Source organism: Oncorhynchus keta, chromosome 4 (genome assembly GCF_023373465.1).
Source record: "Oncorhynchus keta strain PuntledgeMale-10-30-2019 chromosome 4, Oket_V2, whole genome shotgun sequence".
Classification (NCBI taxonomy): domain Eukaryota; kingdom Metazoa; phylum Chordata; class Actinopteri; order Salmoniformes; family Salmonidae; genus Oncorhynchus; species Oncorhynchus keta.
Genome location: NC_068424.1, coordinates 52,693,763 through 52,707,654, shown reverse-complemented (window position 1 = coordinate 52,707,654; position 13,892 = coordinate 52,693,763). Strand labels below are relative to the sequence as shown.

The 13,892-nt window shown below is 44.1% G+C and overlaps 1 protein-coding gene across 5 annotated transcripts; it reads right to left on the bottom strand.

The window, feature by feature from the left end:
* Positions 1 to 701: 701 nt before the first annotated feature.
* Positions 702 to 13,381, bottom strand: LOC118378008 (cystine/glutamate transporter-like). Of its 5 annotated transcripts, none has more exons than XM_052510014.1 (13): positions 13,296 to 13,381; positions 12,259 to 12,842; positions 10,944 to 11,070; positions 9,439 to 9,554; positions 9,082 to 9,207; positions 5,208 to 5,307; positions 5,002 to 5,046; positions 4,770 to 4,893; positions 3,969 to 4,072; positions 3,400 to 3,496; positions 2,478 to 2,627; positions 2,043 to 2,220; positions 702 to 1,752 (listed from the first exon to the last, which is right to left on the bottom strand). In XM_052510014.1, the coding sequence occupies exons 2-13, from the start codon at positions 12,539 to 12,541 to the stop codon at positions 1,697 to 1,699; spliced, it is 1,506 nt and encodes a 501-aa protein (XP_052365974.1). In that variant the 5' UTR covers positions 12,542 to 12,842; positions 13,296 to 13,381; the 3' UTR covers positions 702 to 1,696. The 5 variants fall into 5 exon arrangements, with proteins under 5 accessions (XP_052365974.1, XP_052365973.1, XP_052365975.1 ...); XM_052510013.1 differs by lacking the exon at positions 13,296 to 13,381 and adding an exon at positions 13,101 to 13,274; XM_052510015.1 differs by lacking the exon at positions 13,296 to 13,381 and adding an exon at positions 13,101 to 13,274 and having other exon boundaries at positions 12,259 to 12,839.
* Between the last annotated feature and the right edge of the window lie 511 nt (positions 13,382 to 13,892).

The following is a 13,892-nucleotide window of genomic DNA, read 5'->3' as shown; positions in this document are numbered from 1 at the left end:
GGAGAAGCGGAGATTACACAGACCTGCCAACAAGAGGGAGATTGTAAGTGAATGAAGTCATTTCATGTGTCAACATGATCTAGCCATATGTTTCTAGGCAACTTCTCAATATAATGCACGATATGCAAGTCATCTTAGTAAGATGGGAATGCAGACACACACACACACACACACACACACTAGCTCTCTCTCCGTTGGGCAATGTGCCTGGATCCTGGCTGTGCAGTAGCAGGGGGATGCTCTCTTTCTGTCTCTACTCTGGGCTACTAGCCAGGACTCTGGCAGTGTGCTCACTCACATGTGTGTGTGAGAGCATTAGCCTCTGGTACCCAGCCAGCATCCTGGCATACAGCGAGCGTGTGAGTGTGTGTTTGTGTGTGTGTGTGTTTGAGTGTGTGTTTATGTGTGTTTCTCGATGGAAAGGGTTTCTGTTGGTTTCACAGCTTGAATAATCCTGGTGTGAATCATCTGTGGTAATAGAGCTCTTCTGTCCAGCGCGTTTGAGGCTTAAATTAAGCCAGAGCACATGCAAACACACACACACACACACACAGATTCTGCACATGGTGTGGAAACTGTTTTATACGCAGCCATCGTCTCTTAAGGTTTCCATCTCCACCAAGTGAAAATAAAATGTTTATCCCTTGTGAAAATTGTGTCGTTCATTGTCTGCAGAATACAAAAGTAGAGTTTCTCTCAGATTAAAAAAAAATCAGTTTTTATTTTCCATGAAATCCGATTCAAATGCTCAAGTTATGCAGGACATCATTTCTAAACATACGTGTTTTCAAAAAAAGGTTCAATATAAAAGTGTATCCCATTTGTGTTAGTTGTCATTTGTGTCACACTTTACTGCTCTAATGATGTTTACATATTTGAAGGGAGTGCTTTTCTTACTCAGACTATAGAACATTCATCAATTAACACTCACGGATCTGTCTTTATTTCCTAAAATATAGAAATAACTACGGTACATACTGTGTACATCCTGAATGATCTGGTGAAAACTGAGTATCCAGTGTAATGCTAATGCTAGCAGTGGCTAATGCTAGTGATGACTTTGACTTAATGCTAACTGTGATTGTGGCTAATGCTAGGTGTAACAATGACTGAAGCTAGGTCTGAATGTAGCTAACACTAGCTGTAATTATGGCTAATGCTATCTGTAACAACGACAAAAATATAACTGTGATTCTAGCCAAAGATAGTTATACTCCAAGCTTACAAGGATTCCCTGGAATATTATCAACAGTAAAAGCTGTTGCATTTCTAAGAGGCTGGGCTCCCACTGCACACTGGAGCCGTAGGGTAGTGGTTACAGAGATGGATTACCTACAAATCCCACACAGGGACACACACAAAGCACACAGCCTCACCTCCCTGCCTGCCTGGCCACTCCATTTAAAATACTTGGGTGAGGAGAGAAGAGAGAGTATTCAGGCGGTTTGAATTGGTAATGTGAAATGAAGCCTGCCTAGATAAGGTCAGCAGGATGGGAGACTCATAATAATGTATAATGTGAAATGATACAATAGAAGAGGCCATCGGTGTGATGTCCTTGGGTGTGGAGCACATGAGGCTGCTGAGGAGAGGACAGCTCAAAAGAATATGGCCTGAACAGAGCAAATGGAATGGCTTCAAACACACTCATACACCCGATCCTGTTCTCATGTGGTGTGGATGATCTGGTCTGGTGTCAGTGTTCTGCTGGGATCACCTCCAGGATGATCTGGACACATCTGTTAAAGGAATCTGACGACAGAATAAAATACACAGAAAAAACAATTATGGTTAGGACAAGATTATTTGCAAAGTGTCCAAATGGACACATTACTGGTATTAATGCAGCAATTACAATAGGATGCAATGCAGAAAATGTTTTGGAAATTGCTTATATGTTATTGTAATCAATGCATATGTATAGTTTCATGGTCCACTGAAACACTGATCCATCCTTTGCAGTCCATATGTCAGTAGTATGTATGATTTTCACTGTTATGTAAAGTCCATGAAATGGCTCCTACGTGTAGGTAGCGTGTTACCTAAACTCTTCTGTAGCCACTTGGGTCTGCGGTCAAACACAATGAAGATATAGTAGGCTGGGATTCCTGTTAGTGAGATGGCGAATCCTATCCCTGTGTTGACGGGGTCGGAGTAGAGAGAGAGGAACACCATGAAGAAACAGGTGAAGGAGAAAATGGCTGGAATGAAAAGAGGAACCTGGGGAGAAAGACAAAGAAGTACAAAGGACTCAAGGATCAATTCCGTAAAGTGTTCATTAGTTGACTAAGACAGCCATCAGACAGACCCATGCTCTATGTGTGTGTCCATGTGTGCAAGATGCTTGATTATGAAGTGGCACCGAAGGAGAGGTGTCATCATTGACTTTGACGTGTGCATGTGAATGTGTGTCTGTGACTACATGCCTGTCTGTGCGTGTATGTGGGTATTTATGTGGTCACGTGTGTTGGACTGACCTTGAAAGGACGTGGCATGTCAGGGTGTGTGTATCTCATGTAGATGAGGCCCAGCACAGCCACACCAATGAAGAGCCAGCGGAGGAAGCTCATGAAGTTCAACAGGCTGTAGATATCTCCCACAAACAGCTGGAACATCGTCATAGGGTACTGGAGGACACACACAGAGAAAGAACACACATACACACACGCAGAGAACACACACGGATCCAATGAGGATTACGTAGAGATGCTGAAAGGTAACCACAAAGCATGTTAACAGTTAAACATGCAAACGATGTGTACAGGAAGGAATGCAAAGTATTAATTGTGAACTCTAAAGAACAGGGCGCAGATTCACAGATTTGCAAATATTTAAGACGCTTCTTAAGAGAAGAAATACGAAGTTCATTCGTAAGTGCAATTCCTCAACAATATCTTAAGAGTGAATGATTTTCTCATGAACTTCTCAAATATCTTCTAACGAATCTTCTTAAGATGTGTGTTGCTAGGCAACCAATTTAGCTATATAGCAATGGCAATCATTTTAGCATATTTCTTACTGAGATTACGGTTCTAAAACCTGTTTAAAATAATCAATACTGAAACTTTCAGATAAAGTTTGTGTGAATTAAACATGGTCAATTGCTTTCATGAGCTTTTTCTCTCACTTCCCTGAGTTTAAGACAAGGGTTTAGCTTCCAAGAACTTAATTTTAAAAAATCCAATTTCTTCTTAACATTTTTGCTTAACATAAGAAGCATAACATAAGAAACAGCGCAAGAACATTTTCAATAACCTTTTTGAGCAATAGCAACTTTGCTTAACTTTCTTCTTAAGTCTATAGTTAAGGAAAAACTGACAGTGAAGAAGAAATAGCTTCTTAAGGTTTTGTGAATCCGGTCCCTGATCTGTGTGTATTTAAAAAAAATGTTTATCTGACCAGAATGATGACGGCTGCCAAAGGTGTGTGTCTGCGGACGTGGATCATGGACAGAACCTCAGGGAGATGGCCTTCTCGTGACGCCACATAAAACATTCTAGAATGACCAACACAATCTTCAGGGTTACATGAGAAAATGTGAAATACTATCAAAAACAACACTTCATCATCGTCAGAGCCAAAAAAAAGCACAAAAAATATATATATATTGTATTATTGTCACATACACTGGAGAGGTGCAGTGAAATGTGTTGTTTTACAGGGTCGGACATAGTAGTACGGCCCCCAAGAATTCACTCTTTTGTTATTCCTCTATTAAAGTTGGCAGTGTCTAAGTAAAGCAATGCCAGCTATTTTGTTTTCACTATAACACTATACTGCGTATTCTATGTGTGACCTCCACATCCAAACTTCTGCATAACACAGTTTGGCAGTTGAATGAAAAAAAAAAGTGGCGAGATTCCTCACGCACAGTTGTGTGTCAGGGAGGGAAGGCATTTTGTCATTCTCCTTGGCAGGAAAATCTAGCCAAGGCTGTGTGGTTTGACACCTGTGTTGACGCAGCCCACCTTGAGAAAGCGAACAAGCAGCCGTTCATCGTACCGAAGCACGACAAGGCTACAAATACCGGCACTGCCACCGAAAAGTTCCCCATCGTCTTCTCTGCAAATGTCTGCACACAAAACACAGAGAGAGAGAGAGAGAGAGAGAGAGAGAGAGAGAGAGAGAGAGAGAGAGAGAGAGAGAGAGAGAGAGAGAGAGAGAGAAATAGTATGAACCAAACAGGAACAAAGAGATACAGAGAAAGATTCTCAATTCACTGAACATCTAGTTTACGAACATAGGTAGCTAAATGCATTCAGTCTTTCGTTAAGAGCAGCATCACCGACCTTTTAAACTGTAATGAAACAAACTCCTTTGAAAAAGCCTGATCAGATCAGAGCCCTTTTAGTGAATGAATCTCCCCCAACACCAAACTGGCCGGAGAACAGCGTGCAGACTAATTTTAGGCTCTGTCTAAGACTATGCAATTTACACTGGACCTAATGTAATTATTATTGAGAGGGATGGACTGTGTGGAATCACATTAGGCCATACTGGGAAGCATAGGTGTTGGGCTTGGCGTCCCACTAATGATGAAAGGTTAAGAGGAGTTTAGAGTGCAGGAAAGCAACACCGCCGATCAGTCACTCCTCAGAGCTAGATGGAATTAGGCCCAGATGAACGAGGTCTAAGACTGCAGTCATTACACCTCAAGTATTATTAAGTGTATCAATACATCACACACAGAAATCTATAGGACTCGGGGGGTAGTAAGATCAGTGTCAATGAAATTGGCCGATAGACAGAGAGTTTGTAAGATGCCTTACCACGGCGACGGATTGCGAGGACAACAGCTCCTCTGCTGACATTACAGTGTAGTACGCCACATTGGTCAGCACGTAGCAGGAAGTGACTATCGCCATGGAGATACAGATGGCCAATGGCACAGTCCTGAGGATATGTACAAATTTGAGACCGACAACCCAATCAAAATATAACTTGATCTCACCTTACGATGAGTCAAACCTGAGTAAATGAGATATGAAATGAGAAACTCACTTTTCTGGATTCTCCACTTCCTCAGTCACAAAGTTAAGGTAAAACCTGTTGGACAAAAGTTAGAGATTTACAACAATATGACATTAGGATATAGATAACAAGAGCTCATGACATGTCAATAAGGCATTATACCTGTTGGCTTCATGCAAAGTGTCACCTAGAATTAGATATAAGAGCTAGTCACGTTATAAGAAGTCCATACCTACCACCCAGAATAGGCGTACATCCCAGAGTAGAAGGCCAGAGGAAGACCTGTGAGCTTGATATTACTGACCTCAAACGCATTCTCAAAGTTCCTAGTCTCCCCTGTGTGCACACAAACACAGAGTGAGACACACACACACACACACACAGAATGACACACACACACACACAGAGTGAGACACACACACACACAGAGTGAGACACACACACACACAGAGTGAGACACACACACACACACAGAGTGAGACACACACACAGAGGGAGACACACACAAACACACAGAGTGAGACACACACACACACAGAGTGTGACACACACACAGAGTGAGACACAAACTCACAGAGTGAGACACCCACACAGACAGAGTGACACACACACACACACACACAGAGTGAGACACACACACACACACACACACACACAGAGTGAGACACACACACAGAGTGAGACACACACACATACAGAGCGCGAGACACACTCACACACACAGAGTGAGACACACACACACACACACAGAGTGAGACACAAACTCACAGAGTGACACACACACACACAGAGAGACACACACACACACAGAGTGACACACACACACAGAGTGACACACACACACACACACACACAGAGTGACACACAGAGTGAGACACACACACACAGAGTGAGACACACACAGAGTGAGACACACACACACACAGGGTGAGACACACACACACACAGAGTGAGACACACACACACACAGAGTGAGACACACACACACATAGTGAGACACACACACACAGACTGATACACACACAGAGTGAGACACACTCACACACAAACACAGTGATACACACACACAGATTGAGACACATACACACAGAGTGAGACACACACACACCCAGAGTGAGACAGACACACAGAGTGAGACACACACACACACAAAGTGAGACACACACACATAGAGTGACACACACACACAGAGTGAGACACACACACACAGATTGAGACACACACACACACAGAGTGTGACACACACACACACAGAGTGAGACACACACACACACACAGAGTGAGACACAAAATCACAGAGTGAGACACACACACACAGAGTGACACACACACACACACACAGAGTGAGACACACACAGAGTGAGACACACACACACACACACACAGAGAGTGAGGCACACACACACAGAGTGAGACACACACACACAGAGTGAGACACACACACAGAGTAAGACACACACACACACAGAGCGTGAGACACACACACACACACAGAGTGAGACACACACACACAGAGTGAGACACACACACACACAGAGTGAGACACACACACAGAGAGCGACACACACACACAGAGTGAGACACACACACACATACACAGAGAGACACACAGAGTGACACACACACACACACAGAGTGAGACACACACACACACAGAGTGAGACACACACACACAGAGAGTGAGTGAGACACACACACACACAGTGAGACACACACACACACACACACACACACACACAGAGTGAGACACACACACAGAGTGAGACACACACACAGAGTGAGACACACACACATACAGAGCACGAGATTGAGACACACACACACAGAGTGACACACACACACACACACACAGAGTGAGACACACACACACAGAGTGAGACACACACACAGATTGAGACACACACACACACACACAGAGTGACACACACACACACACACAGAGAGTGCACACACACACACACACACACACACAGAGTGAGACACACACACACAGAGTGAGACACACACAGAGTGAGACACACACACACACAGGGTGAGACACACACACACAGAGTGAGACACACACACACAGAGTGAGACACACACACACATAGTGAGACACACACACACAGACTGATACACACACAGAGTGAGACACACTCACACACAAACACAGTGATACACACACACAGATTGAGACACATACACACAGAGTGAGACACACACACCCAGAGTGAGACAGACACACAGAGTGAGACACACACACACAGAGTGAGACACACACACAGAGTGAGACACACACACACAGATTGAGACACACACACACACAGAGTGTGACACACACACACAGAGTGACACACACACAGACACACACACACACACAGAGTGAGACACAAACTCACAGAGTGACACACACACACACAGAGTGACACACACACACACACACACACAGAGTGAGACACACACACACAGAGTGAGACACACACACACACAGAGTGAGGCACACACACACACAGAGTGAGACACACACACAGAGTGAGACACACACACACAGAGTGAGACACACACACACAGACACAAGACACACACACACATACACAGCGTGAGACACACACACACACAGAGACACACACACACACACACACACACACAGAGTGAGACACACACACACACACAGAGTGAGACACACACACACACAGAGTGAGACACACACACACACACACACACACACAGAGTGAGACACACACACACACAGAGTGAGACACACACACACAGAGAGACACACACACACACAGAGTGAGACACACACACAGAGTGACACACAGACACACACACACACAGAGTGAGACACACACACACACAGAGTGACACACACACACACACAGAGTGAGTGAGACACACACACACAGAGTGAGACACACACACACACACACACACACACACACAGAGTGAGACACACCACACACAGAGTGAGACACACCACACACAGAGTGAGACACACACACACAGAGTGAGACACACACACACAGAGTGAGACATACACACACAGATTGAGACACACACACACACAGAGTGAGACACACACACACACACAGAGAGTGAGACACACACACACAGAGTGAGACACACACACACAGAGTGAGACACACACACACACACACACACACACACACACACACACACACACACAGAGTGAGACACACACACACACACAGACACACACACACACACAGAGTGAGACACACACACACAGAATGAGACACACGCACAAGAAGGAATTACACAAACACCAAAGAATATTGATTCTAGTTGATTGTTTTACTCGGTGCATTTTTCTAAGTATATCAGCATGGGTATGTGTAAGAATGCACCCCCAAGAGCATTCCAATACAATACACACATATGTAGTGTATTTCTGTCTAATGGAACACACTTCCAAAGGGGCAGATGATAACCCTCTAAAAGTCTGTTAGCTATGTATAGGCCTGCAGCCACTCTGTAGTTATTATAGTCATGTGTCCAACAGGTACTCTGTAGCCATTACACACCGCGGAGTTGCGTTTAATCGTCTAGTTAAAGTACGCCTGGTATCTGTGGAATGTCCCTGTAACAAACAAACTAATATAACCCTATACCACAAACGGGGTTTCACGGTTTTTGATGAGAGCCAAGAAAGAGTGTCAGATTCAATGTGATGTGAGCATAAGCATGACATTTGTGTTGTTTTAATCCAGTGTAAAATATATGATGATGGTGATGAGGATGATGATTCATGTGATAGTGAGGATGATAATGATGATGAAGATGAATGTCATGATGATGATTCATGTGATAATGAGGATGATGATAAGGATGAACATGATAATGACAATGAGGATAAATGTGATGATGAGGATGATTATGATGAGAATGATGAGGATGATGATGGTGATGATTCATGTGAAAATGAGTATGACGACAATGATGAGGATGATAATGATGATGAGGATGAATGTGATGATGATGATGATGATGATTAATGTGAGGATGAGAATGATGAGGATGAGAATGAGAAGGATGAGGATGATGATGGTGATGATGAAGATGAGAATGATGAGGATGATGATGAGGATTAAGATGACGAAGGCTAACCTTTGAAGAGCATATAGAGGCCAGGTACGATGATGGTGGCGACAGCCAGCAGCTTGCAGAAGGTGAGGAAGATCTGAATCCTGTTTGTCCAGCTCGTACTCATACTGTTGAGATACATCACTGACGCTGTGGAGTAGTACACACACACACACACACACACACACACACACACACACACACACACACACACACACACACACACACACACACACACACACACACACAAATACAAACTTTATGTGAAACTGACCGGTATCTTACATTCAGCTGAACCATCTCACTGATAAGCACTAAAATCCTATATTCCAAACGTTTGTTCAATTCAATATAATACTGTAGCATAAATCTTAGACGTACTTATTCCTATAGAGGTGACCAGTTTGATAGCAATCTCTGGCACTCCACACGGCATGAATATGGGCTCCAGGATATATTGTCCGAAGGCCAGGGATATCACTGCCAACCCTGCAGGTCTAGAACAAACAACACCATCACACACAGACCCCAAAACACTGACCCAAAAATACACATGCAGCAAACACATCGACCGGAAATGCTGACCCACAAAGCTGTGAGATCTGGGGCCGCATGCACTGTTGGGGAGCATTTGACCTCTAACTGACCTGTCTTACACAACCTCACCCTTGTTTATAACAGTCAATTAACTGTTATTACCAATATTCAGTGGTTACTAACTCAAAGATGTCTGTTAGGTTCAGTTGAGACAAAAAAACATTTAAAAAAAATATATGATTATTACTGATACGAAATGGATACAATAGAAATAAAGTACATTGAGTAAATATATATAACTAAAGGTACTCTGTGTCCAGAATGAAATGGAACATGTTATGTATTCAGAATATCTGGAACAAATCTGGTCAGACATGTAGAAGCTAATAACCGTCAAACTTAATTCTCAGGACCCCGAGACATTATTACACTACACAGCAGCTAGACGTACACACTAAGTATCCAAAATAGCAAACACACATTTCTTCCACACGTGGAAGTGAATCATTTCCAGTGTTTTCTATTGATCTTGGCTCTAATAAGAATCTAATAACTGTTTCCCCGTCTGTGGGTGTCACGCCTTGGTCATTGTATTTTGTGGTTTTGGTATATGTTTGGGTAGGCCAGGGTGTGACATGGGTTTATATGTTGTGTTTCGTATTGGGGTTTGTATTAATTGGGATTGTGTATGATTAGGGGTGTGTCTAGTTAGGCTTGGCTGCCTGAAGCGATTCTCAATTGGAGTCAGGTGATTCTCGTTGTCTCGGATTGGGAACCGTATTTAGGTAGCCTGAGTGCGCTTTGTATTTTGTGGGTGTTTGTTCCTGTCTCTGTGTTGTAGTCACCAGATAGGCTGTAATTAGTTTCACGTTTCGTTTGTTGTTTTCTTATATCAGTTATTTCATGTACCGTTTTCGTTCATTAAAGTCATGAGTAACCTACACGCTGCATTTCGGTCTGACTCTCTTCTTACAACAGACGAACGTCGTTACAGTGGGATCATCCCCAATCACTGTTCATTTCCCATATACCCAAAACCATACGTCCCCCTAGCCTGATGATACTCTGTAGTACAGTATAGTATAGCAGGTTTGTTTACACTGCTCTGCTAACACAGGTATCAACGGACCAGGGTGGGATCAGAGAGGCTTTTCTACCTGTACAACGTTGAGATGAACGCTAGAATGCCCCTCCCCTTCTCACAAACAGACAGTATAGAGTGATGTGCACACACTGTATTGCAAATGTCTACCCAACTTCCTGCCTCTGTCTCTGTCACACACACACACACACACGCAAACACACATACAAGATACACACACACAATAAATACTTTCACACACACACACCTGATGGCGATGACGTCAGCCCAGAGACGTATGAAGGCCATCTGTGGTCCAAAGGCCTCCAGAATATAGGTGTAATGTCCTCCAGATTTCTTGATGCTGGTTCCCAGCTCTGCATAGCACAGGGCCCCTGGGATAGGAGAGAGGGAAAGGTTTAGGACAGGAAACTGGCTACCCATCTACAACAACAAACAGGGAAGTGGCTACTGTAAGAGGAAAGTGTGATTCCTTGTATTTTTCATTGTATGCATTGTACAGGTCTGTAAGGACCTAAATTTCATCCCTGTTTTTGCTGAGAATTTTCCAGGAGATGCAGATGAGCTTCGTGATTGACATAAATTGACTGAATACCAAACACTAACACATGGCTATGTTAACACTATTGCACTTTTCATGTAACCTACTTTTGACCAGTTGATAGCCTAGCCACTGCTCAAGAAACATAAATGTTAAACTTCTGTTGCTGTAGGATTATTTTGCTGTGACAGTATTGGTCAAATTACAGGGACACTGTAGGACTTTGTCATTTTAACATGTCTGCGTGCAATATGAAGGAAGTTAGTTAGCATTGACTCAAACTACTGCTAACTTCCTAGTTCCAGAGAAATAAAATTGGTATCCACGCGTTCATCTGACTCTGGGTAAGGAGTATCCCTTTAAGAGCCTACAGCTCTGTGTGTGTGAGTGAGTGAGTGAGTGAGTGAGTGAGTGAGTGAGTGAGTGAGTGAGTGAGTGAGTGAGTGAGTGAGTGAGTGAGTGAGTGAGTGAGTGCGCCCGTGCACTTGTGTGTGTCTGTCTGTGTGTGAGTGCGTCAGAGCGAGAGAGAGAAAGAGAAAATGCAAGATAGGTTAACGTAAAGGGTAATTGAGGTTTCAGCAGTTTGATGGTTAGTTAGAAGGCAGTAGCTACAATAACGCTGCTGTAATTACAGTTTCATGATGAAATAATACTAGGGTAGAAGTGGAAGCTTTCCCATAGCAGCAGACAGTTAGCAAAGTTCATCCATCCCCCTAAGCTTTAAATCACACTCATTGTCTCAAGAAATCACACTCATTGTCTCAAGAAAAGCTGCTTTACAAGTTTAGCACTTTGTTTAAGGAGGCATCAGCTCTAGTGTCTTCAACAAAGGGGAAGCAAGGGAGTCGTAACCCAATAGACTGAACTGCAATAAAAACACAAAAGCTCCTTCCCCACACCTTCAGTTCAGTCACATCATAAAACCACTCTACACACCTTTACTCAAGTCTGTCTCCACTCTCCCTCCCTTTCTCCCTGAGGAGGTGGGGTGTTGTCGTGGCGACAAACACGTGTGACTCACCAAACAGAGACAGTACTCCACAGGCGATCCACACCACCAGAGAAATTCCAACACTCCCAGAGTTCTTCAAGATTCCCTTGGGAGAGATGAAGATTCCCGCGCCGATGATGGTCCCTATGATGATGGAGATTCCCCGAAGCAGGGTCACCTTCTTCTTAAGCTCTACCTTTCTGTGCGGGAAGTCAGGGTCCTCTTTTGGGACAGGGTTATCCCCTGGGTGTCCCCCATTTTGGGGGGTGTTGTTCACCCCAGTCCCCTCACCATTAACTGACCTCCTGGTCATCCTTGAACTCTCTTACACACACACACACACACACACACACACACACACACACACACACACACACACACACACACACACACACACACACACACACACACACACACACACACACACACACACACACACACACACACACACACACACACACACACACACACACACACTCTCTCTAACACATGCAGTGTTTCTCACACACGCTCTCTTCAACACAATATGTCATAAACAAGCCCCTCACACTCCCTTCTGACACGCTAGGTCCCAAATCAACCTTAGTGTTTTTCCTTCCGTCTTCAGTGACCTGCTGTTGGGACAACAGAACAGTAAGTTACTCTGATAAAGCAGGTTGTTACTGGTCCTGCTGTGCAAATAAACTTCTATTACTGGGAGCTAGACCAAACCTCTGGGGAATGGTTTCTCCTCTCTCTCTCTCCCTTTCTCTCTCTCTCTTAGGCACACATACACACGCACACCCTAATCTCGCTCTCAAGCCCCACTCATTCAGTCGATCTCTCTTTCACTCTCCCACTTTGTTACACTACACCACACTTTTCTCTCTCACCCTCTTTTGTCTGTCCTCCACTAGTTCTGTCTGTCTGCCTCGCTCTATGTCTCTCTCTTCAGCATTCCCTCTCTCCCAGACCTTGTATTATCTGGCTGGTCCCTGTGCCTCCCTGAAGAAGCAGTCTGGTAGTGTTTCTGTTGTGAGAGGTGTTTCGCTGATACCCTCTGCCTCAGCATGTATCTAAATAATCACCTGAGTGCCAACTCCACACGCCCTCTTTGAAGGCTCCAGTTCTCCCAAAACAAAAGGGGAACAAGAAACTAGGTTCTGTCACCCAACGCTAGCTGCCTGGCCAAACGCCTCTGACGTCACATGACGCATGTGAATCATCATAAACGCCTACGGTCTGGACTTGTCATTGACCACATTTACCACAAATACCCTTGTGAATACACACGGCTTCCAGTAAGATCATACACAATACCACATCAAGCAAACACTAACAACCAAGTAATGACAAAAGCAAACAACCCATTGATTCAAGCAAAGTTTCAAAGTTATAGGGGTGTGCCACAGGGGTTCTCTGTTGACTCACTGGAAGGCAGATGGAACCACCAGCATACCTGGGTGATTCCATCTATTGGCTCTGAAAAGGTATGCTGGTGGTTCCATCTGCCTTCCAGCGAGTCAACAGAGAACCCCTGCAGAGGGAAACTGTGTAGCATGCTAGTACGTGTGGGGGAGGTGTAGCCAGAAAATGATGCAACATTACAGCTGCCTGACACTTATGAGAAGCCAGGTGGTACGTGGATACAAAATATGTTAGGTGGAGTGATGTACCCGAGGCAC